Source organism: Podarcis muralis, chromosome 6 (assembly GCF_964188315.1).
Source record: "Podarcis muralis chromosome 6, rPodMur119.hap1.1, whole genome shotgun sequence".
In the NCBI taxonomy this organism is placed as follows: domain Eukaryota; kingdom Metazoa; phylum Chordata; class Lepidosauria; order Squamata; family Lacertidae; genus Podarcis; species Podarcis muralis.
The window spans coordinates 72737718-72764139 of NC_135660.1; the positions used below are offsets into that span (position 1 = coordinate 72737718).

General features: G+C 41.4%; 1 protein-coding gene across 4 annotated transcripts; it reads right to left on the reverse strand.

Moving 5' to 3' along the window:
- Positions 1–932: 932 nt before the first annotated feature.
- LOC114597173 (solute carrier family 22 member 15-like) lies at positions 933–23682 on the reverse strand. 4 transcript variants are annotated; one of them, XM_028729383.2, is made up of 12 exons: positions 23393–23682; positions 21229–21381; positions 16241–16373; positions 14407–14571; positions 11026–11155; positions 10109–10330; positions 8877–9017; positions 8677–8765; positions 7895–8003; positions 5506–5578; positions 4724–4887; positions 933–2871 (listed from the first exon to the last, which is right to left on the reverse strand). In XM_028729383.2, the coding sequence occupies exons 1-12, from the start codon at positions 23474–23476 to the stop codon at positions 2868–2870; spliced, it is 1467 nt and encodes a 488-aa protein (XP_028585216.1). In that variant the 5' UTR covers positions 23477–23682; the 3' UTR covers positions 933–2867. The 4 variants fall into 4 exon arrangements, with proteins under 4 accessions (XP_028585216.1, XP_028585215.2, XP_077786669.1 ...); XM_028729382.2 differs by having other exon boundaries at positions 4729–4887; positions 23393–23669; XM_077930543.1 differs by lacking the exon at positions 23393–23682 and adding an exon at positions 18979–19121 and having other exon boundaries at positions 4729–4887; positions 21229–21343.
- Between the last annotated feature and the right edge of the window lie 2740 nt (positions 23683–26422).

A 26422-nucleotide genomic window follows, 5' to 3' on the forward strand; every position in this document is an offset into this window, starting at 1 on the left:
AATTTTGTAGGTACTCTTTTGATGGCAGAGTACAAGAATTCACCTTTTTGAGCGTTTGAGATACCATAGTTGTTTGAGATATCACCCTAAACAAGAGATTCCAGTGATTCCAACAGCTTACTGCAGGGAAGGCTAACCCTTTTCAGACTAAGTGCCACAATGACCCATGGTCAACCCCCTGGAGGCTGCATATTGAACTAGCAAGGATGTTATAAAGTCCAGGCTGCCTTCTAATAGTCCAAGCATGGCCAAACTTGGCCCTCCAGCTGTTTTGGGACTACAAATCCCATCATCCCTGACCACTGGTTCTGTTAGCTAGAGACGATGGAAGTTGTAGTCCTAAAACAGCTGGAGGGCCACGTTTGGCCATGCCTGCAATAGTCCATGCCCTAGCCATCCCTAGCTTAGTGTTTTTTGATAAAGATCAATGCTAAGGAAAATGAATAATGGGATTTCACCCAAAAAGATATGCAGGCCCTGCAAACGTGTGTAGACCATGCGATACCAAGGAGGGTTGGGTGTTCTTGAGCCTTAAGTATCAGCAGCAATGTGTATTTGAGATGGGAAAGAAACGCTGCAAGAATTCAAACCACAGAAAGGTGCCAACTATTATGAGACACCTCTGAAGTCAAAATCACAGGGTCATTCAATTTAGCAAAATTGGTGAGCTACATACTTCATTTTTCAGGGTAAGTCAGCCTACTGATTCTTCTCTATTGTCCAGAGGCTACTTCTGTTTCTGCCAGTAATGCTTTACGGGGTATCCTGTATACAGTATACTTGCCCTTCCCTTTGCCAAAGGATTTATATGATTCTGCTCCTTCCTGTGCACAGAAAGACATAGGCAGAATGTTAGCCTGTCTTCAGACAGATTTACAAAATTTTAATATAAATGTAAGAGAATCGTTTTAACAGTATAGAATAGAAACCACAGCATTTAAAAGGTGTTTTTATTAGCCATTTGAAACATCATTGGAATAAAACAGCCTCATTAAAGATACATTATTATTTATCTGACATGAGAACTATTTCATTATGTGTCGGTAGGTTGGTGGAGAATTATCTTAGCAACTCACTTCTGCTTCCACAGGAGCTATATTTTCTCTTACAAAAATATAGATTTATAAAGCTTTCCATAATTATAAGCAAAACCCCACATAAAAAATGGGTCTTCCATCTTTTTTCTGTTTTTTGGACATGAACACCAATATAAATTAATGAATTACCCAGTGACATGGACAAAAGGTTCTGGCTGGTATGTTCTGGAACTTTAAAAAATGAAATATGCAGAAGTATATATAAAAAAGGCCCCACAAACCCAATAGTTCGTCAAGTTTAATAACCAAGTGCTGAAGCAGGATGTTTAAATAAATAATAGATATTTAAAGGATTGTAAGCCAGGTATTGTAAGGGTGTTTTATCATTATTATTTTGCTATGCTTACTTTACTTTAATAGTTGGACACTGAAATCATAAACTGTAAATGTAGATCATTGTCAGCTGAGTCTGCCAGACACCAAAATGGTTTGACAGCTGACAGCAGTCTGCTTGAATGCTATAAACTGTAGGCCTTGTTTCTAGCAGGCTATCAAAACACCATTTTAACCTTTAATTTCCCCATATATCAAGGGCAAAATGAAAAGAAATCCCTTTGGTATGATGTCATATTGTGAAAACTCTTGTTAGGATTGGATTCAAAGAACCGTAAGGAAAAGAAGTGGCAATGCAATATTGCAAAGGGCTTGCAGCTCATTGCAATGCTATAGTGTAGTAGGGAGGGTCTATGGCAGGCATAGGCAAACTTGGCCCTCCAGATATTTTGGGACTACAACTCCCATCATCCCTGACCACTGGTCCTGTAAGCTAGGAATGATGGGAGTTGTAGTTCCAAAACATCTGGAGAGCCGAGTTTCTCTATGCCTGGTCTATGGTGTTTTTCATGATTCAGTTTATGCAGAAGGCTCTTGTGCAAAAAGATGAACAGTTTTGGATTTACTTTCACTTTTATACTTTACGCCACTGATGTGGGCTATATAACAGCCCTTCTGAGTGGAAGAATTTTTCTGCAGATGGATGGGCACATTTGTATCCAATCCATAATCATATATAATATTTTCTGCCATGATACATGGAACGTCATTGGTAACTTGCTTCTTCACACAAAACCTGCATTTCCTAATTGATCATTTAACTGTTTCTAACAGCAGGTTTGTACTGCAATAAATTTAATTCTTACTACAGACAAGTCATATTGCAGCAACAGTTTGAAACAGTAACAAAAGGCATCTTTGGTCTTTATAAATATTGTGGAACATTCATCTTAAAACATAAATACAAAAATATTGGCATCATGAAGAGTGTAAAAAGTAACAACGCCTAAATATTCCAGGCTGACCTGTAACCCTCCATTCTGAAGGTGCTTTAAGAAGACTGTACTAAGGATATCCTGAGCCTATTTAAATAAACCAGATGCACCAATTAAATACCTTCCTCTTGCTTGCATGTTTAGGATTACCGTAAAAATCCCCAGTATAATTTAACACTTACACAGTTAAGTCATCTAATCAATATAGGACTGGTCCTTTTGTTACCAAAGACATAAATCACCAGGTAATTCTGAATGTCCTAGAACATTTATAGAGTGTGGCAGTTTAAGATAGATATTTCACTCCTTCATTGTTCCTTGTGAGTTTGTATAACCCCTTCCCGCCATTCACAATTTAAGTTCACATTATTGAGCGTACTGAGATTCCCAAAATACTTTTAGAGTTGAATCTTGATGGCACCACACCTCAACAGTGGAAGTACTGTTGTCATTTTCAACCAAGATATGGTTTTTGCACACTAATTGCTTTCTTCTAACTGATTTACCTGTTAAGCAGATGGAAAATAAATTATTAGAATGTGTTGTTGTTTTTTCTACTGTTATCTAATTATTATTAGTCACTATTATTATTAATCACATATAATACCTAACATTTTCTAAGCGCTATACAGGGATTAAAAGAGAACACAGTATCTGCCTGAAGGCTCACAATCTTAGCAAGACACAAAAGGAAAGGGGCAAGAAGAGAAAAACAAGAAAATTATGGTACCAAATCTTGAATCTCAGCAATATTATCTATATTGGTAGGTCTCTTGCTTTCAAGAGCTCATTACACACAGAATCCAGTAGCCCTGACAGATAACATGGCAGAGAGCAAAGCATGTTTCCCATTCGGTATGTTGTCCTAGAACAATTGGAGCAGTGTGACAAATTATAAATAACTCTGCTTCTATAAAATGGTAAAGGGACCCCTGACAATTAGGTCCAGTCATGGCCGACTCTGGGGTTGGGCGCTCATCTCGCTTTATTGGCCGAGGGAGCTGACATACAGCTTCCGGGACATGTGGCCAGCATGACTAAGCTGCTTCTGGCAAACCAGAGCAGTGCATGGAAATGCCGTTTACCTTCCCGCCAGAGCGGTACCTATTTATCTACTTGCAACCAACTGCTAGGTTGGCAGGAGCAGGGACTGAGCAATGGGAGCTCACCCCGTTGTGGGGATTCGATCCGCCAAGCTTCTGATCAGCAAGTCCTAGGCTCTGTGGTTTAACCCACAGCGCCACCCGCGTCCCTCTGCTTCTATAGGGCTACGTAAAGTGATTTTTAAATGTGTTTTTTAGAAATGCCTTTGCAAAAAATAATATGCTAAATGCTCCAACAAAATTTCAATTGAATCTAACTATTTCAAGTGTTTCAGTTACATGAGCATTTAAATACAGTCGTACCTTGGATCCCGAACGCATTGCAAGTCAAACATTTCAGCTCCCGAACGCCGCAAACCCGAAAGTGAGTGTTCCAGTTTGAGACTGTTCTTTGGAATCCAAACATCTGGCACAGCTTACGCGGCTTCCAATTGGCTGCAGCAGCTTCCTGCTGCCAATCAGAAGCCGCGCTTTGGTTTCCAAATGTTTTGGAAGTCAAACAGACTTCTGGAATGGATTCCGTTTGACTTCCAAGGTACGACTGTACTGAAAAAGTTACCTGACAAATTTTGCCACAGCTAATAGCTACATATGTCAAATAGAAATAATTTACTTGTGCAATGCATGTTCTTTAAGAATTAGCAATTGTATATTTCTCATCTGAAAACCTTGACTGAAGACTTTGAAATGTTCTATAGATTTAAAGAGTTTACATTAAATAACTGTAATCCCCAAATGCCACTGCTATTATGGAATCAGAATTACATTTCTTTTTAAAGTGGCAATGGCAATTTTGCTGAAACTTATCCATGACAACCACTAAAACAGACAAAACTAAGACAACCATTTCCATAGTTTTATTTGCCATATGTCTGTTGCTATAGGAAAATATTCCAGATGGCTTCCATAATGATGGAATGAGAAATATGAAACCAGGAGCTCTTCCTGATACCACACATTAAATAGCCAATCAGTCACAGCATGACTAAGTAAAAGCAAGCAAGGAGAGGAGTGAATGAGATAACACAGAAACTCTGCTAAGAACATCATTTCCTATACACAAATAAAAAACAGATTACATCCAACATTTGGAGAATTCTTTCTCATTAGACATTGAAAAAAAATATTAAGTATGTACATTTGAGAAATAAGGAGAAGGGGGGAAATACTCTCAGATTTCAAATAAATTAGAGACTTTCTAGATTCTAATAGGGACAGAGGTTACTTCAGAAATTTTTAAAAAAATCATTTTTACTCTGCCTTTTTGTTTTTAAGTATTTGGTAGGTAGGTGTCTGCAAATCATCAATGGTCTCTGCAATGGGTTTATTCACAGTTTCTGGTAGTAGAAGAGTAAGGAAACCAGCTGACAATCCACTGATTCCAAAGACCACAAATGGTACAGATGGGCCAAGGGATTTCTAGAAGAAATTAGTAATAAATTCATAATTGATACACACACACTTACACAAGTTACTGAAGAACAAATACCAACAAATCTATTACCCACTCAGTTCATATGCATATTCCCAAGACAGTCATTTGAAAAAAAATATAATTGTATATATACAGATCCCTATAGGTTATACAGTAATAATAATAATAATAATAATAATAATAATAATAATAATAATTCAAAGACAGCTCACTTTAAGTCCTGTTATCAATGGGTTGTATCCAATGCTAGTCCTACTCAGAGTAGACCTACTAAAATTTACAGCTGTGGTTAACATTGTTTCTTAATTTCAACTGATCTACAGTGTGTATAACTTAGTTGGATACAACTCAATACCTTTTTGACGTGCTAAAGTACTGTTGTTGAAGACACTTATATTCTACTTCTGCTGAAGAAAATGGACTGTGCTAAAATATTTTCAGTCCATAGAAGGCAACCTACCATTTACTAGGAAAGTGCAAAAGTATGGTCATATCAGCTATGGCCATGGATAACTATAGCATATGTATCCCTGCTTCATTTAGTGTTAAATATCGTGTGTGTAATGCAATACAATGGAGGGAAGTAAAGTCGTATTACTTACCAGGGAAGGGACAAATGGAGCCAAAATACCACCAAATCTACAAGTCATTGAACATACACCTAAGCCAGCATTTCTGTTTTAAAAAGAGAATTTGTGTTAAGTATCTGCAAAATATTTGCCTGAGAAGAAGGGATCAACACTGAAACCTTTTAATTTTGTTAAACAGTTTATGCATAACACGACTGTTGTGCTGAAATAATCATGTAATCTTTACCCCCATCAAAAAAAATTACAATGTATTACAATACTGGTTATCTTGTTATATTAGTTTCCATACAATTTCTAATCATCATACTGTGTAACCTGGAAAAAAGCAAGGTGAATTTTAGAAAATGACATCTTACCACTAGGTGGTGATAAAACACCATTTTTGAATTTCTCCATAGTTTGTAAAGCACATTTTTACTAAATGATACTGTTATAGGTTTGGGGTGGGACCCGCCCCCCCAAAACCCTGGAAATTCATAAATGGTAGGATTTTGATTATTTGTGCTATGAATGAAAATAACAAGCTGCAGAACTGTGCCAGACAAGGAATCCCTGGGTTGGCTTGTGCCAGGGGCTGGCAAGGTTCACCTCGCCTGGGCTGGTTCACTCCAGCAGAGATCCCTCTGTGGGCCGGATCTCGCACGCCTGTGATTTCCGGCGCCCGCGTGGGGACTCGCCAAGCAGGTGGCTTGGTTCGGGGGCGGCTTGCGGGCCAGTTAAACAACCCCCGTGGGCCACTTGTGGCCCATGGGCCTTAGGCTGCAGACCCCTGGCTTATGCAAACCAGCCTGGCCCTGCTAGTGAAGAATCATAGAAATCATAGAAACATAGAGTTGGAAGAGACCACAAGGGCCATCGAGTCCAACCCCCTGCCAAGCAGGAAACACCAGCAGAGCACTCCTGACATATGGTTGTCAAGCCTCTGCTTAAAGACCTCCAAAGAAGGAGACTCCACCACACTCCTTGGCAGCAAATTCCACTGTCGAACAGCTCTTACAGTCGGAAGTTCTTCCTAATGTTTAGGTGGAATCTTCTTTCTTGTAGTTTGGATCCATTGCTCCGTGTCCGCTTCTCTGGAGCAGCAGAAAACAACCTTTCTCCCTCCTCTATATGACATCCTTTTATATATTTGAACATGGCTATCATATCACCCCTTCACCTCCTCTTCTCCAGGCTAAACATGCCCAGCTCCCTTAGCCGTTCCTCATAAGGCATCGTTTCCAGGCCTTTGACCATTTTGGTTGCCCTCCTCTGGACACGTTCGAGTTTGTCAGTGTCCTTCTTGAACTGTGGTGCCCAGAACTGGACACAGTACTCCAGATGAGAACAAATCCATTAACATGACAAAAGGTGTTGATTGCCCATCTAATTGGAATCCTTGGTCCTGGGCAGACAGAGATTGCTAAAGTGTACTGGTGGTGCTGTGGATTAAACCACAGAGCCTAGGACTTGCCGATCAGAAGGTTGGCGGTTCAAATCCCCGCGATGGGATGAGCTCCCGTTGCTCGGTCTCTGCTCCTGCCAACCTAGCAGTTTGAAAGCACGTCAAAGTGCAAGTAGATAAATAGGCACCGCTCCGGCGGAAAGGTAAACGCCGTTTCCGTGCGCTGCTCTGGTTCGCCAGAAGCGGCTTAGTCATGCTGGCCACATGACCAGGAAGCTGTACTCCGGCTCCCTCAGCCACTAAAGCGAGATGAGCGCCGCAACCCCAGAGTCATCTGCGACTGGACCTAATGGTCAGGGGTCCCTTTACCTTTACCTTTTACTGGAAAGTGGAAGGAAGAGAACAAGGACAGAGATCCCCCTTGGGCAAGCTGGCTGAAGGGAGGCTGGGAGAGATGTCTTGGATTCCAGTGCTGCACTGTTGTGGGGAACAAGTCCCTCTTGAGATGACATTGCTATAAGATCTAGACTCCCTCCATCCAAACTCAGGTGTAAATACATGAATAAATCATACTTCTTAAAGCTCTGACAATCTCCACCACATCTTCAATTCTCTAAAGGAGCACAGACCCTGGAATCCCAGGCATGCCTTGGCAGGGACTGGGGTGGCCGGTAACAATTCAAATGTTTAAGCAGAGAAATGTATTCAAGCATGCAATATTGTTTCAAATGCGATCAGCTGATCACATATGGGATCCTTAAAAAGCAGTATATAGGAATCATTTTGTCCCAGAAAGACTTGAAATGTGGAGAAATCTCCATGATTTAAAACATTCAAGCCTCTAAACATGTAACTCAGGAACAGGAATGCTAATGCTGGCACACCTGTAGCTTGTAAGCTGAATGCACTTGCTGATGAGGTTTCATTTCTTTGCGCATTATAGCTCTTGGTATATGAGAATCGTATGGGATTTGAAGCCAACATTTTTAGAAAAAATACAAAAAGAAAATTGTTTACCTCACTACTGTTGGGTAGAGTTCTGAAGTGTAAATATATACGATGTTGAAAGCAGCACTTACAGTCAATTTCCCATATAAAGCTAAGATGTTGGGACTGAATAAAAATCCTAAAACAGAGTTTGAAAGAAATGTGTTACCATTATCAGCTCCACCTTCCCCCATTAAGTAAAATGACACACAAAGGCAAAGTTCTGATTTGGCCACATTTGGAGACGATTCCACTGAAGACAAGGAAATTGTTTCAAGGACATTTGTATTTAAGTTCAAATGGCAGATTCAAGCTTGTGTCAGAAGTTCTCTTTTTACAAAACATTAAAATACTGCATGCACTTGCTTTCATGCCTTTTGATGAGATGAATTATGTGTGTGTAATGTTTACTTAGGGACATGGGTGGCGCTGTGGGTTAAACTACAGAGCCTAGGACTTGCCGATCAAAAGGTTGGCGGTTCGAATCCCTGCGACGGGGTGAGCTCCCGTTGCTCGGTCCCTGCTCCTGCCAACCTAGCAGTTCGAAAGCACGTCAAAGTGCAAGTAGATAAATAGGTACCGCTCCGGCGGGAAGGTAAATGGCGTTTCCGTGCGCTGCTCTGGTTCGCCAGAAGCGGCTTAGTCATGCTGGCCACATGACCTGGAAGCTGTCTGTGGAGAAACGCCGGCTCCCTCGGCCCATAAAGCGAGATGAGCGCCGCAACCCTAGAGTCGGTCACGACTGGACCTAATGGTCAGGGGTCCCTTTACCTTTACCTTTAATGTTTACTTAGAAAAGGACATATACTCACCACCTCTATTTTCTGGTAGGAACATGGTGAATATACAGGCAAGGCCTGAAAATATCAAAAAAGCAGTTGTACTTTTACGTCTTCCTGACCTAAAGAGAAAATGTAGCAGAAATGATATTATATTTTCTGTTAAGGGTCAACTATACAAGTAAAGGAAAGCCAAAGATGCCAAAGGGTGGAAATAAATAAATAAATCTTACCATGATTTTTCAATGAAGAACATGCAGAGTGGAAATGCTGGAACTTCTACCAGGCCAGAAAGAGCTACATTTAGATATAGGTTTCCTCCCAATTCTCCGGCATTCAGCGTTAAGCCATAATAGACAAGGCTGCATACATACCTAAATGTATCAATTAAAGGTTGATCAGCTAATGCAGATCCTTAAATGTCAGGGATGTATGCAACAGTAACCTTTATCTTTGTACTATATAAAGAATATGTACACAACAGAAGAAAGCATACAACAATGCTACATGTACAAGTTATAACAGCAAGGACCAAAACAGAACTCCACCTGAGATTTTGCTAGTTGTCCGATTACGTTATGTTATGTTATGTTATCATTTGTGGTGCAATTCCTGTTCAGGTGCATTTCAAATACACCAATAAGGTAATTGTGCCATAAACAACAAATTTAGACAACTGGATTAAGATTCTGTTGAAACCATCAAAACCTCAGTCACACCAACTTTCATTTCAACTAGATACAGAAAGATCAAAATCAAATTAGAATATAGGCAGCTCAACTTCTTTTCTTTCTCAATCCCTAAAAGAACCAGAGAAAGAAAATTTCTCTGCATGTACACCGCAAGTGATTATTTTGCACCTGGTTCCGACTGTATCAACATCCAGTATAATCTTTAGTACAAAAGACTTTAGGGAGACCCCAAACCTACAGTAATAAAACAAAGCCAACTCATATGAAGCAGTCCATCAAGAAATAATGAATACTGTATAGTAGTTATTTCAGTTGTAACCTTCTTTGTGGAGTGATAACCTTAAAAAATAAATTTGCTTTTTTTAAAAAAAAAATGGACCTTGTGCTCTTAAATCCCCCCTAGACACACATTCATACACACTTCTAAATGGAATTCATAATAATAGTTCCGTTATTATACTTCTCATAATGATTATCTCTTTAAGCATTATACCACAGAAGCTTATGGCTTTGAAACTTAGAAAAAGAAAGAAACAAAAACTTCAACTCTGCTCTGGAGGCAGAAGAGGCAGAATCAAAAAAATAATGCCTCACTACTCAGAAAAACTCATAGCTCTTTCCAAATATTTATCTACTTTTGGAAACATCAGGTAATTTTGAAGTTGTTCCAATGAGGCATCAACAGAATAACATTTTTTCCAAACAGCCCAAAGTTTGCTATTTTGTGTGTGCAACTAATTCATGTACCCTGAGAAGCTCTTTTTATTAATTACCAAATATACATCAAGATGACAGTGCGCCACCGAAGGACTGGATGCTTAATGAGGCTTCGGACACCAGAAGCTGAATCATCCTTTTTTACTGCTCCTGTGCATTGCTTCAGTTTCACAGACAGTCTTTCTTTCCCATTACCAAGGGCTATGTATTGTAGCACATTCTCTGCTTCTGTTGTCTTCCCTTGGGAGTATAACCATCTTGGTGATTCTGGAAGCATGCTGTAAAGAGAAACATTCAAACCGAGATGCCATGGATAATTATTTTGGGGTTTTTTTAATCTGTATATTAACACAACTATCTTTTCATTAGATCATCATATATTACTAGCCTTTCAAAGCTTGACAAAATCTATCAGAAAGCAGGTAAAAATAGTGTATGCTAGTGATCTGCAGTCTTTTAAAATTATGAATCTGCAAACCAATGTGAGATTAGCCAAATTTATCAAAATATTTTAATCATCCTGGTACAGAATGACAACAAACAAGATTACTTCCAGTTCTCTGGCTCCCAAATTAGCAAAGCCACAACATTATTTATATATCCACCCATTATGGTTATATATATAAATTATTTTCATGAATCTGTAAAAGTACAAAAACTGTTCAGTCATTCAATTCTAATAAAGCTATACTGCATGTGCAAACACTGCCAAGCTTGACTTCCATGCATACAAAGGGGTGTTTGTGAGAATCACAACCAGCTGGATTTTTCTTCTGATTACTGCATATTGTTCCATAAGCAATATGTAAGCATTTGATTATGGACAGCAAAACAAAAAACCCCCAAGTTCCTCTAACTTATTTTACTTAGAACACAAGTCATTTCAAAATTCTACCTTTACTAGTCTGCTCTCCAGTAATAATACTTTATTTCTGGTTTGCAAGTTATATAACATACACAAAACATTACTTACAAAGAGAGGAGGAGAAAGAAAAGTCCTGGAGAATTGGATACGAAGGCAAGGAAACGCCACTCTCTTATGTAATAACCCAATAATGCAAAAATTGCTATGCCAACCGCAAATGTCAAATTTGTTAATGAACCTGAAAATAGAAAAAAAGCAAGAGGTTTCATTAACTATGGCTATAAGTCTCTCCACATAGAAAGTATACATACAGGGTGACCCAAAAGTAAGTATACAGTTGAATCAATGAAATTCATCACAACAGATTATATGGGTACACATAACTGACATACAACAAAGTGGCAGTTAAATTTCAGGCTGGCAGTTGGAAAGAATAGTGGAGTCAGATAAAAGGATTATTGTGAATGATAGCAGTGAATTTGAGTCAAGAACAAAGAAAGTGGATTCTAAAGCAGCCTACCTCCTTTTGGGCCAACCTGTTGTTATAAGAATTTAAGGTCTCATATATATAAATTTAATGTTCATAAATTCACAAGGCAAACACATACATAAGTATATAAACCACACGTCTGAAATAGTACAGGAGAGCAATCCTGAAACCATTTTGACTCTCCCAAATTGACCTCAAATGTTTCTCTGCAAGGAGGAAGGAAATGGGAAAGCCTCTCCATTGTCTTCTGCTTACCTGTCTTTAGGGAATCTTTGTGTATTAATAGGGTGAGCCTATTAATTCAGGAATTAAAGTATTTACCATCACGAAAGAATGGTCTGGCTGCCCAAGTAAGCAATCGCTGGCCATTGTCAGGTATCCTGGCAGACAGGATTTCTGTTGTAGACTGCCTCCTTCTGTGATGTATGTATGATGTTTTTTGGGGTGGTCTTGAGCTACAGGGTGGGCAATTTCAAAAGTCTATATAAGGGCTTGCACACCATTGTTCTGGATTCCTCCTCCCTCCTGCATGTGGTGAGTGAGCACCCTGTTGCAACAGTTTAATAAAGATTAGGCTTACTAGTGCTTTGCTTCTCAATATTCTCTGGTTGGCCTCTGTTATTTTCTCCTAACAATAGGGAACCCACTTAAGGACTCTGTGCGGGCTCTTGTATGCCCCGCAAGGGAAAAGGAGCAGATTTTTTCTACATGACTGTATAATAAGACCATAATTTATAAACCCTTACTAATGAGAAGTGCAACACTGTTTAGTTACTTTATGCATGTTTGAGCCTGTAAGCTAAAAGACCTGAAACACCTTTGTGGACTTTGCCAATTGGAAACCAACTCAAACATTTAGGAAATAAAATTTAGTATTTGAATCAAGTACAATAAAACTATCTTAACTACATACTCTAACCTTCTTGAATCTTAGGCAAGCTAGCAAGCCACAGCAAACTTACTTTAAGAAATTAGATCCCAATTGTTTAAGAATACTTTTTGAAATTCAAGGATCTAAAGTGAGTAAAATGAAAAACAAACAGCAGACATGAACTGAAAAAAAGATGAAGAAGAGAAGAGTTTAGATTTGATATCCCACTTTATCACTACCCGAAGGAGTCTCAAAGCGACTAACATTCTCCTTTCCCTTCCTCCCCCACAACAAACACTCTGTGAGGTGAGTGGGGCTGAGAGACTTCAAAGAAGTGTGACTAGCCAAGCAGCTGCATGTGGCGGAGCGGGGAAGCGAACCCCGTTCACCAGATTACGAGTCCATTGCTCCTAACCACTACACCACACTGGCAAGAAAATGTTGTAACTGATGTATCTCAGCATAATCTAAAATATAATCCAGAATAGAGATGGGAACTACATAAATTATGTAGGCAATGGGCCGAAAGCCATTTTCAAAAATATTAACATTTCAAACTGAACTATTTATTTATTTGGGAGGGGGAAGGGAGAATCCCACCAATTTCAATACACTTTACTCGAAGACTGCAATCTTATGCACCCTTACATTAAACACCTCTAAAGACAGTGGAACCTTGTTCCAAGTAAACATGCTTAAGATTGTGCTGCGAGTCGCCACCTTACTATGACTGCAACCTTAATCTATATGCTACTTGGGCTTTCAGAATTTTCTAAACGATCTGTCCGTCAAGGGAATTGTGGATTAACAAAAAGCTTGGCAATCTATTTTACGTATTATTAATTGCACTAGTTACCAATAAGATCAGTTCACAACTGCAGTTCAAAACCTGTAGCTTACAGAGTCTCAGATGCTGCTGTCATGACAACACACACATCATCAACACTGTTGTGAAAGGCAATGATCAAGGCAGGAAGGTCTGAAGTGGGAAGCATTCTCTACACATGTAGGCTTGCTGCACCATTCAGAACTCTGATCCTGAAGGGTTTATAATGACATGGGGAGGCCTAAACATGTAGAGCAGGCTCCCATCTTCAGACTCCTGCTGAAGTTGATGCCGGGTGGAAATAAGGATGTAACAGCAGGCGCAGGCGCATCATGTTCCCTCCACATGATGATAATGGGACAAGGACAGAATGCCTATAGGGCTGGAGGGTTTGGGCAAATTCCACTGGAAAGAGAAATACACAGAGAAAAGCACTGAAGTCTAGTGGCTGTGTTCGATCTATGAAAGCCCATTCTTCACAAAGTACAAGTTATCACTTGTCCTCAGTGATAAACTAGCCTTCTGACATATGGTTAGTTCAGTGGTGCTAAACAAGAGTGTTTGGATTATGATCCTGCCTGAGGACAGCATTTTAAAATAATTCTATGCAGTGCCTAACTGTCACAGGCAGGACAACATTCAAGAAAGAAAATGAAAAGGTCATAAAGGCTTCCCTGACTGCTCTAACGTTCCTGCTGAAAACCAAAATGGGGGTGTGAGGAATTAAGAGTTGCTCAGTCTCCCCCAAGACACAAATTTAACATCATGTGTGGTTTAAGGGGCAGGAAAGTCTCATTCAAACACTAAGAATCATTACTTGAAGAAGGAAGACTGGGTGGAGGGAGAGAAAAGAAAAAGAAAGCCACAGCAGAAATTTATGGGGGGGGGGGGAGTGGGAATGTGCTTCTGCCAGTGCTTAAGTTTTTGAGCAATAGAATTAGGAGTATTGAAAGCAAAGAAGCAAAATATCTATCGTAAAGAAAAAAGGCCTGTCATAAAATTATTGACTGAACAAATTCAGTGTTGTATCCACCTAAATAGATGCCCTGAAATTAATGAATCTAAGCTAGTCATAGCCATTATTTCCAATGGGTTTACTCTGAGTAGGACACAACCGGCAGAAAGCCCCAAACACAAAGTATTAAAATTTTACAGTTTTTAGTAACTGGTTCTACAGAATCACAGAATCAAATTCCCATCAGAAATAAAGACCTACTAAATATATATATATATATATTTGCCAGAATTTTAGGAACTGCATTTTTTTTTTTTAGCAGACTGAATCAAATTCTCATCTCTTACCTGTCAGTGCCCAAAAGGATTTTCCTACATATTCTTGTGTCAAAACAAAAGACACTAGAGACATACCACCATTTGTAATTCCAACGAAAAAGCGCGACATTGCAAAAATGTCATAGTTTGGAGCAAATGCTGAAACATACCCAAAAATGACATCTAAGAAAAGACCTGCACAAAACATATAATGGGTAAAAAAAAATATTAGTTTTGTGGTGCAATCCTACATATGTCTCCTAAGAAGTAAGTCCCATTGAGTATGTATAGGATTGCAGTTTTCAATGAAGAAAAAATAAGGTGAAAGGAGAAATAATAACTTCCCCCCCACCAAAGGTGAAAACTTAGCTCCACTGAAATAGATCATACTGTACTTCTAGTATCTTAAAACATCAAGAGACAAATTATGCATACACACATAAGTTGACAGTACCCCAAATTAAGATTTATTGTTTAGAAATAATCAAATATGCTATATTTATAAGAGGTTGTAGCTACCACTTAACCCCAAAGTCTTCCTACTAAGTTATTTTTGTATGGACATAAATGTATGTTGCTTGCAAATGTGTTAGCAATATCTAAAACGTCAAAGGTGTCCAAATGGAAATCTGTGGATGCTCCTTCTACAAGACAACACTGCAATCCTGTGCATGTTTACTTGGAGCAGAGGGTTGCCAACCTGGCACCTGACTGAGCATTCATTAAAAAAAGAGAAGTTCCTAGCCCTCATTCCCCCTGAAAGAAAATTATGAAGCCTGGCTGCTCCTTCCTGTGAAATCAGAGTTGTGATTGATGAGTGAGTTGTTTGGATACCAAGCAGCAGGAATCCCATGTGTCCTACAGGGCTACACTTTCCCTTTAATGCACTTTGCCTGTTTCTTATTTTCTAGTCCTTAGATCCACACATTTGCCGCTCTATTTTTCTATTTGTTTGTTTTGCTGCCTCACAGCTATGTGAAGCATTCAACAGGCAGCTACTTCAGAGGCTTTCAAATCTGTGCTGAAGTAGAGGAAGTGTGGCAATCACCTGTCACTTGTTTTGCTGCCTGTTGGTCCCACGGATCAGGCAGCTGCAGGAGAGGGGTCTCAGCTGAATATTGGGAGGCAGGATACGGCAACCCTTTTTATTATTATTATTATTATTATTATTATTTTGCTTCTTCTGAATGCTCTACAGCAAGGACTGTTCCATAGTTGTTGTTGGGAGGGTCTCCTCACAAGCTGGAGGCAGAGCAGAACTTTGCTGAGGCTCTTCAACCTCCCGGTTAACAGCTGATGTACCGGAAAGCAGCAGATACTGAGGCCTGAGGCTGCTCAGCTGATGCATGGGGAAACATCCCCGCACATCAGCTGAGTCAGTCTCACTTCCCCTCCACCTCACATGAGCTGGAGCAGCAGCAGCAGGGCTTTCTTGAGCTGCTCAGCTGATGTTTTATGCTTCCATCTCATTTTTATTTCTATACTTTTGGAGCTGGCAGTGATTTTGTGAGTGGTGCCCTTGGCAGCTTCTGGAAATTCTAAGTGTGCTCTAGACCCAAAAAGGCTGGTGACTGCTGACTTAGAGGTTAAGCCCCATAGCATCCAATGGGGATTTCTCCCTAGTTAAGTGCATTTAGTATTACAGCGTAATTTTATTTTGTAATTTCATAATTTTGTGTACTGATTCTGAAACAATTCTGAAATATAATGTGTGTGTATAAATGTATACACACACAAATAAGGCACTCACACACCATCAGTATGAATCACTTAAATCTGGAAAAAAAACCTAGTTGATACTAACTCGCAAATTTGAAACAACCAAAAGACTGTGCCAGATACACAGTTTTCCATATCATCTTACCTGTTAGATACACAGGCTTCCTGCCCAGTTTATCTGACAGTTGACCAAACAATATATTTCCAATAAGCAACCCAGCAAAGTACAAGGATGCTGCCAGGCTCACCTTATATGCTTCATGTCTGATTAAATACCACTGTTAAAAACAAAAAAGGACTCTTTTCAGTTAAAACATAGTAACAAACCAGTGACAAGTTATCTAATCTCAGCAGGCCCACTAGTCAGAAACTAGTGTAATGGCAACAGGCACATTAGTCAGAAACAAGTTGCTGCCATTTCCAATGCAGCCAGGAGATTGGTTAGGAAGTGACTGCTGAATCCTTTCTTGGCTTGCTTGCTTGCTTGCATACATACTTGCTTACATACTCCTGAAACTGCTGCTCCCGATTCATTAAACTCCCAGTCAGGCTAAAGTAACATCTACCAAATGAAAGAGGCAGGAACCCTCCTGCCAACCTAAACTGCACTTCAAAATTTTCTCCCACTTTACAGGAAACAGACAAGACCCATATTCTGGCACATGGAACATAAATTTATTCTACCTTCCCACATCAGATTTGAAGTTTAAAGGTAAATTGTTGGTGCACTATATTTCCCAAGTATCTGTTTACAATGCATTTCCTATTATATGTTGGTTTTCTACAAGAGGCTACTTAATACCCACATGGCATGCAAAACTGCCTGGCTGTGAATGAAAAAAGACTATGGTAGAATTGCACAATAGGAACAGTAAAATGCCTTCTACAACCCCCAAGTTCAGAAGCCATCTCAAGAAGAGAGCACAGAAGCATATCCATCTCAGACCATTAGGGACATAGAAGAGCTCCCTGGTCTGGAATACATTTTGGAGTTTTGCGTAGGAAAGAACTGCAATCTGACATTGGTTACTATGGTAACTAGCAAAATATCGAGCTGAATTCATAACGGCTCCTTGTTTAAACAGCTGGCCCTCATATTTCAATGTAATTCTAGGAAGCTACAGATTTAGAGCTCCTGATGAAGTCCTTGATATGTAGGTTAGTGATCAGTACAAGTACAAAAACAAACAACACCATACAATTGGGTGTTAATCCAAGCGGGAAGGTGAGATGAGCTACAGGAACCACCGTTATAAGAAATGAAAATGCAGTTGGATAAAATATTGAAATTAAGAGTGATGCTAAGAACATGTCCAGCATTTTATTAATCTACATTGACATTTCTTATAAGTTTGGTTTCTGTAACTCATATTTTTTTTCTTATTACATCTGTAGTTCTTACTTACATGTTTGGCTCTCACTCAGTTTATAAATGCACAAAACTCAAATACAGATCTTAGCGTGACACACACACACCCAAACACTAAAACATTTACCAAAGCAATACAAGAGCCAGTTTTCAAAAACTGACATATTACATTTATCAAGCTTTATTATGCCTATTTTTATAATAGTTTTGAAATGAGAAAAACATATACCAATATAATTTTAATACGCTTTGTGAGCCCATCATACCTTCAAGCCTTTGGCAAATTCTTGAACCATAGAATTGGAAGGGACCACGAGGGTCATCCAGTCCAACCCCCTGCAAGGCAGGAAACTTTTGCCCAACGTGGGGCTTGAACTCATGACCCTGAAATTAAGAGTCTCATGTTCTACCAACTAAGCCATCTGGCTAAGATGTATCAGAAGTTTTGACATGACCAAGAACATCCAGTTTATGAAGAACGGACGTTTAGCTATCAGGATTTATGTGCAGAATATTATATGATTATTCCAGCAGTGATTTTACCCAGAACACAGAGGTACACCGCTCAAAATAATCATAAGCACTTCCATGCATACATCTGCAAAAGCAGGAATTTTATGATGTTATAAATCACTGAGCAACTTCTCGGTCCCACCATTTCAATTCTCCAGAATGCAATGTAATGTAGCTAGTGTGGTTCCATCCAGATGTTGTTAGACTGCAACTCCCATCATCCCTGGCCATTGGTCATGCTGGCTGGGGCTGATGGAAACTGGAGTCCAACAACATCTGGAAGGTACTACACTGGCTACTGTTTAAGGCTAGAGAGCACAAACACTTGAGTGTACTGTAGTAAAAAGGAAAGCAGAAAATGTATCCATGTTTGCATGTGCTTACAAATCAATTTAAATACTAAGAACACCAACATGAGGCTACTTGGAAGATACTAATTGTGTGACATCTCTTTCAATGATGGGCCCAAATTTAAACAAAATGCTGGTTCCCATAAGAGCAGTCACCTTCAAAGGGTTTCAAGCAGGCTAGTTCCATGTTTAAAGGGTTCATAACCTGAGCACCACCCTTTATGTAAACAACTAGTACATATGTGTACATCTTCCCTGATGGACACAAATCAGTAGCATGCAAGTGCCACATGGATAAGGGCTAGAAAATAATTTAAATGATCCTTAAACATTGAAATCAGGCTAGGCACATGGAACTCTGGATGAGCAAATGCTTTGCACACACCCAATCCCATGCCCTTTCAAATTTATAAATGCTGCCTCAAACAATGTTTGAAAGAGATGCACATAGAGGCAGGGAAGCATGGCTAACAAGTAGCAAGAGAAATAATAAGTTTAAAAATAATCTAAAGGTGCACCAGAGAGCACTAAGCCAGGGCCAGAGAAACTATCTGACAATATCACTTTCTCACATACAATTCCGAGGTGATAAAAATGCAACCTCTATAGCCATAGCTTTTCATCACTGCTTTATTAATTTTATTTCCTTACATTTATTTCCTGCCTCTCTTCTGCCACGGAACTCAAGGCAGCGAACATGTGGTCCCGAGGTGGTCACCCATCCAGGCACTGACCAGACCTAGACCTGCTTAGCTTCAGCAAGGTGGTAGACTTATGTGCCTTCAGACCATACCCTGAGACACAAAAAGAGCACAGACATAGGAGGCTGCCTTATACCAAGTCAGACTTTTAGTCCAAGTAGCTCTGAATTGCCTACTACACTGCCTGGCAGCGGCTCCCAGGGGTTTTTGTAATAATCCTTATTGCATTTGCCCTAAAAACAGTGATAATTATCAGTGGTGAAGCACATTGGTAATGCTGGTAATAGAACCAGATCTAAAAGAATTGCATGTTGTAGAAACAGCTTGCAGACTTCCAAGAAGGCTGAATACAGACTCCGCTTATTAACCAATCTACTAATTTCCTGCTGGGCAAACAGACCAGATTGTTCCTAAGGGAGAAGCAGTATGCATGTTCCAACTTTTGTTTAACTTTCTATGTTATCAACATGATGATTCTAACAAAAGCCCCTTCCCCCCTTCTTGTTCTTTTGTAAAATCAAGTGATTGCTACTAACCTTCTTTTAATGGGCAGCAGGAGTGGTTCAAAAAGTCTAATTTTTATTCAGCAAAAATGAAACAAGCAAGGATATAAAATCATTTCTGCTTTTTAAAAATATGTTTCCCTCTTTAGTAGGAAACATGCACCTGTGGAGCACGAACCTATTATTAAATGTTCTAGATGATATTTGAAGTCAACTGTGATTAATGCAACGTAGGTATCACCATCCTGTATCTCTTGAACCTTAAAACAAAATAACAGGTGCCATCAAGAGCACTGCGTGTGGGGCCACATTCTCTGAGAGCTGGTGCCTTCCTCTGTGGATCTTCCTTTGTGGAGGCACAATTTAAAAGCAATGTGGAACAGAGACTTTTCTACAGTGATATCCACTTTACGGAATGCTCTTCCCAGAGACATCCAGCTAGAAGCAAGCTTCCCTTCCACTGAACGGAGCCTTCTTAAAAAGAAAACAGAACAATGCATATGAACAAAAATTGCCTCCATTTTACTGCTTTAACTTTACTGCTTTTTAAATTGGCAGTAAGGTTAAAACTGCTCTATGTTTAAACTATAGTGGTTCTCAACATAATTTTTTTATTTTTTTTTGCCTGATGCTGAAATAATACTTTTGAGGGTGCCTGGGTACCTGGAGAGAGCATTCCAAAGGTGATGAGACCACACTGAAAGATTCTCTCATCCTGACTACTACCTGCTGCCCATAATGGCAGCAACTGGAGGAAAGTCTCAGATGACAATCTCAGCCGATGTGGGAGGAAGTAATGAAATAGCTATTCAGGTTCCAATATGCTGAGGTTTTCAGGAATAAGACTAGGACTTTGAACTGGGCTCAGAAACTTACTGAGCAACAGTGTTGTTTTAGTACAGCTGAAATGTGATCTCTTCATCTGGTCCCAGTTGGGAGTCTAGCCATAGTGTTCTTCATTAGCTGCAGTCTTCCATGACAGCCCCATGTAAAGTGCATTGCAGTAGTCAAACTGAGAAGTCACCTAAACATGGATAACTGTGGCCAGACATATTACAAACTACTTCTGAAACTCATCTGTTCCATAAGCAAGGTTGCCAGTGGCAGGAGCAGGAGCACTGCTGTTTAAGTACTATAAACTCAAAGTACCCTGGGACACGTGAAAGAAGAAGCAAAATTCTTTGGATCCTAAAAAATACAGACAACAAAAGAGAAGAGATCCAACAGCAAAAGACACTCAAAATGCCCACAGCAGTATTTGACTGTACATTAAACAGACTAATTAGGATTGTGAGACTTTTAAAATACATAAATGTAAATATGTGGTGAAAGTAACACTATGACACTTTCATTATAAAAGGGTTCAGATTATACTGTAGTAAATTCTAAGCCTTGAAGAATTAGAATTAACAAATTATTTTTACTCAGGGGAGTAGTACTTACACGTTGAACGGCATAAGGAGAAATGTTGGAACTATGAAACACTAAAGATTAGAGCACTAGTTCAAGTGACTTTTTCTTTAGCAGTGAATTCCATGTTCTCATTTAAAAAAGAATTGCAACATACACACAAGCCTAACCTGTTCTTTTCTTCCAAGGTTTTAAGAGGCAGCATCCTATATTGAAGCCATATGGGCAAAATAAGAAACCTAAAAAATAGAAAAGAATGCTAAGAAACAGCAGCAAAATATACTTGCCTCTGTTGCTATGGATGTGAAGTTGCTGGTAAACCTGACGTGTTTTGCAAGAGCCTCCCTACTAGTACTAGTTTGAATCTCCTCCAGGTCGAGATGATATTCCGGCACTGCTCCCACTAGCACAATAAGCATAGATTGAAAGGCCACAAACACCTTAAAAGCAAAACAAGGAGAGTTTATTTAGAGCGATCAGTGAGATAAATAAATAAATACACATGCCAGGTCCCAACACTCAGTCATGCTCTGGTGTGACCAAGAAACAGAACCCAGTATAGAGTTGTACAGATAGGAAAAACTGAATTTAGCTCCTACATCTATTGCATCTAGGCCTTTTTACTGCCTGCCATACATATGATTGGTTGCTATTTCATTTTTATGGAACCAAGTAAAGCACTGTACTTGAGACCACTGTTTCTGTAAAGGCAAGATCTGATGCTTGCTGGACTTTCTCTCACTGACAAGAATCCTGCAATGGGTTCTATTGTGTAGCTGACCACACAGGCAGTATGCAATAATCTTCTACTTCACAAACACACTGGCCATCAAAACAATTAGCATCTTCCAAATGTTCATACAAAGGCATTCCAACAACAACAAAAAGACTAATTATTTGCCACTGAGTGAATCTACAGCCCCATGCACATGGAGTTTGTCCCACTGGACTTAGCTTATGCTTAAGATCACACAGTTTGAAATGCCTGGCAATTTAAAACCAACAGGGTATGGTAAAATCTCCTGTTCTATCTATTCTTAAGGACGGGGTGGGATTTGGGGGTCTTGAAAATCTTCCTTAGTAATATACTTTTTATTATATTCAATGACGTGAATTTTCCATTATCATATTCAACAGCTCTTTAATCAGTGTTTAGTATGTAAGAAGCTCTCCAAGTTTTTAAATAATCTTTCAAATAAGGGCCCCAATTATGGAAATGATAATGCAGTATCCCCAAGTCATGACAGCAGTGTTGTAGTTACATCTTAATTTCCATTAAAAGATCACATCTCCTTTTCCACATATTATTTTTTGTGGCCTTTAACAACAGTGGAACTCAAAGCACTCATACAGCAAGCCCACAACTTACACTCTTTCCTAAATTATGTAGTTAGAACCCATGGGTTCAATGGTGGGTCGGATTGCCAAAGTTATTTCCCTGGAACCTCGTCCTCCTCTGCCCCTTTTAATTTTTTTGCCACCAGCCTGAAGTTGAATGCGCACAAGTTAAATGAATGTAAATTGTGGGCTTACTGTATCTAGAGTAGCCCAGCATACATCCACTAATCAGAACCATAACATAACATTTGTGCCAGGGTAATAACCATGTTATTAATATTACTTTGAACACCATTACAACTTGGGAATGATAAACTAGAAATGCCATCTTCAAAAGATTTTATTTATTTTTAAATCTGTATACCACCCTTCATACACAGATTTCAGGGAAGTTCACAACATAAAAACACAAGATAAAATCAACAAGTGACTTCAAAATCTTAAGCAGCACTTTTCGGGGGGCGGGGTGAGTTGGTCAATTAGTAGAGGGGGGATAGGTCATCAGCCTTTTCTTCTCCCCAAGATATCGCTCATGGCTGCGGAGGTTTAGCACCAATGTTTTCCTTCTCCAAACGGGCTACTTTCTCAGGCTGACAAGCCTCTCCGCAGCACGTGCAGAGCATGAGACTCTTAACCTCAGGGTTGTGGGTCGGAGCCCCACGTTGGGCAGGAGGTTGGACTAGATGACCCTCAGGGTCCCCTCTACAATTCTATGAAATATTCCACAGGGGGAGGTCTCTCCCCTCTCCACACACCCAGCGCCCCGGAGGGCGAGTCCTGCTGGTCAGGTGCTTCCAAAGGAAGCAGCATCCTTCTCACCAGCAACTGCGTTGCAGGAACAAGCGACGTCGCTCCCCTCTGAGCCCCCCCCCAAACTCAGCATCCTCCCTCGGGAGGCGCCACCAACCTCCACGAGGCAGCGCAGCCGCTTCCTGCCTGCCCCGCGCCCAGGTCCACGTAGCGCCCTGGCTGTTGCCTTGGCAACGCACGCCACGCGCCACACACCCCGTGACAAAAGGGGCTGAGGCGGAGGGAATTATGGGGGCAACCGCCATCTGGCCGGGCGGGGGGGGGAGGAGGAGGAGCCGGGCGGGCCCCGCGCGTCGCCCCCACCTGCAGCAGCACCAGGAACGCGGTGAGTCGCTTCTGCCTGGGGCCGAACTCCCCCACCAAGCCGAAGGCCTCGTCCAAGTCCATGGCTCCGCCGGGCCTCTCCGAAGCATCCCCGTCAGAGAGAGCGAGCAAGCGCCGCAGGGCCTCGAGCGCTCCTGCGCTAAGCGGTCGCCGCCGCCGCCGCCGTCCAAAGGTGGTGAGGTGGCCGAAGTGTGGGGGAAGGAGGAAGAGAGAAGCGGTTCCTAAGCGACCTCTAGCGGCGGTTGCTGACAGGACAATGGCGAGCCGTTTGGGGGCGGGGCTAGGATGCTGCCACTCTCATCCCCGCCCCGCCCCTTTTCTCCCCGATTCAGCCGCAAGGATCAAAGTAGGCAGGAGCGAGGGGGGAGTGGCCTGAGAGCGCAAGGGTTTCTGGGACAAAAGGGTGCTAATGGGACAGCGCCTGCGCGGAATTATGCGTTTCTCTTGTCAGCCTCTTCCTGAAGCGGGTCCCATGGAGTTCACGTGTTCATTTGTAAAGTGCACACACAAAAGAGGACCTGGCATATAGGTTTAACATCTAATCTGAAGAAACCCTAAAGTAAAAATAATAATAATAAGACTTAGTTCTAGGAACTCCCATACATCACATAAGAACACTAAAATTTGTATATGCCGATTTCCATGTATAGATGCAAAATTAGAAATATCATCACTCCATATGGATGTACACATGCATTTGCTGCTCGGGGGAACATGCTGTTTAATTTTCAGTTTGGAAAATTAGGTGACTCATCTAAGAACAAATGAACTCCCATGCAAAAGACACTGCAGAAGCCATAGGAAGCAACTGCTGGGTTGGGAACAGGGGGCCAGTCCCTAGACTGCAGTTGTCCTCATCCCCCTCTCTCATGCACAATTTGAAGTGAAACAATACAGTGGTACCTCGGGTTACATACGCTTCAGGTTACAGACTCTGCTAACCCAGAAATAGTACCTCGGGTTAAGAACTTTGCTTCAGGATGAGAACAGAAATCGTGCGGCGGCGCAGCAGCAGCAGTGGGAGGCCCCATTAGCTAAAGTGGTGCTTAAGGTTAAGAAAAGTTTCAGGTTAAGAACAGACCTCCAGAACGAATTACGGTAAGTTCTTAACCCAAGGTACCACTGTATTTCATTGTAACCATTTTACTAGTAAGTGTGCATAAGGGTAGCAGTATAAGGCAACCTAACATACAGCTGTTTTTGTGTACACTCTAGATCAGGGGTCAGCAAACATTTTCAGCAGGGGGCCGGTTCACTGTCCGTCAGACCTTGTGGGGGGCCGGACTATTTTTTTTGGGGGGGGGGTGATGAACGAATTCCTATGCCCCACAAATAACCCAGAGATGCCTAGATACTTCTGTTCCAGGTGAATAAATATGGAGAGAAACTGGAAGGTTGTGACATTCATTATTATTTTTTAAGATATTTATTCAAATTTTACAAAAAAGAAAACATAAGTTTACAAAATAGAGAAAATTATAACAACAATTAACAAACTAAAGTTATAACAACAATTAACAAACTAAAAAAAACACATAGAAAAAAGAGTAAAAAGGGTACAAAATACAAAAAACATGTAGCTGAAAAATAAATTTAAAAAGAAAAAATATCCATTTTTCAATATCTTTGGACTCATTTACTTGTTTCCTTGACCTCCTTTCACCTCCCCTTTTTGTACAGTGGTGCCTCGCAAGACGAAATTAATTCGTTCCGCAAGTCTCTTCGTCTTGCGGTTTTTTCATCTTGCGATGCACGGTTTCCCATAGGAATGCATTGAAAATCAATTAATGCGTTCCTAGGGAAACCGCCTTCAGACCAGGTCCGGGGACAGTCTGTCCCCCGACCTCTTCTGAAGGCTGGGGGGGGGGGGGGACAAGGGCTTTTCTTCCCACTGCCAGCCTTCAGAAGGCTGTTCTGAAGGCTGGCGGTGGGAAGAAAAGCCCTTCTTCCCACCTCCCGCCCCGCAAGCTCCGGGGACAGGAGGGCTTTGCTGCCGACCGCCAGGATTTTAAAAGCCCCTGCTGTCCCGGGGCGATTTTAAAATGCTGGCGGGCGGGAGCGAAGTCTCCGCTGCCCCGAGGAGATTTTAAAATGCTGGGGGTCGGCAGCGAACGCTTCGCTCCCGCCCGCCAGCATTTTAAGATCGCCCGGGGCAGCGGAGAAGTCTCCGCTGTCCCGGGAAGGCAGGCGGGGGGAGCAAAGACTTTTGCCCCCGCCTGCCTTCAGAAGAGGTCCAGGACCTCGTTCCGATGCCCGGCGGTGGGGTGAGAGGTTCCCGCCCCCCCGCCCCGCTTCGGAGCAGCGTCCCGAAGCGGGGCGGCTGGGGCAGGTGTTCCCGCCCCCCCCGCCCCGCTTCGGAGCAGCGTTCCGAAGCGGGGCGGCTGGGGCAGGTGTTCCCGCCCCCCCCCGCCCCGCTTCGGAGCAGCGTTCCGAAGCGGGGCGGCTGGGGCAGGTGTTCCCGCCCCCCCGCCCCGCTTCGGGGCAGCGTTCCGAAGCCGGGCGGTGGGGGCAGGTGTCCCCTCCCCCCCGCCCGGCTTCGGAGCACCGGGAGAAGCGATCTCCCCGCAGCCCCTTGCTTCAAAAGAGGTCCGGGGGCAGCGGGAAGCGCTTCCCGCTGTCCCCGGACCTGGGGCTGCGGGGAGAAGATCGCTTCTCCCCGCCGCCCCTTGCTTCAAAAGACCCGCTGTCCCCTCGGCAAGCTTCGTTTTGCGAAGCAAGCCCATAGGGAAATTCGTCTTGCGAGGCAACTCGAAAACGAAAAAACCTTTCGTTTTGCGAGTTTTTCGTCTCGCGAGGCGTTCGTCTTGCGGGGTACCACTGTATTCCCATTCACAACGACATTTCAGCAAATCCTTACCCTCTTTCAACCATCTTTACTCTATATCTTAACTTATTATAACTATATATTTTCATCCATTATCGATCCATATTTGCATATTCTTATTAATCTTAATACCAATACCACTTATTTTCAATCCAACATCATTTTAGCATTCATTCATTTTACAG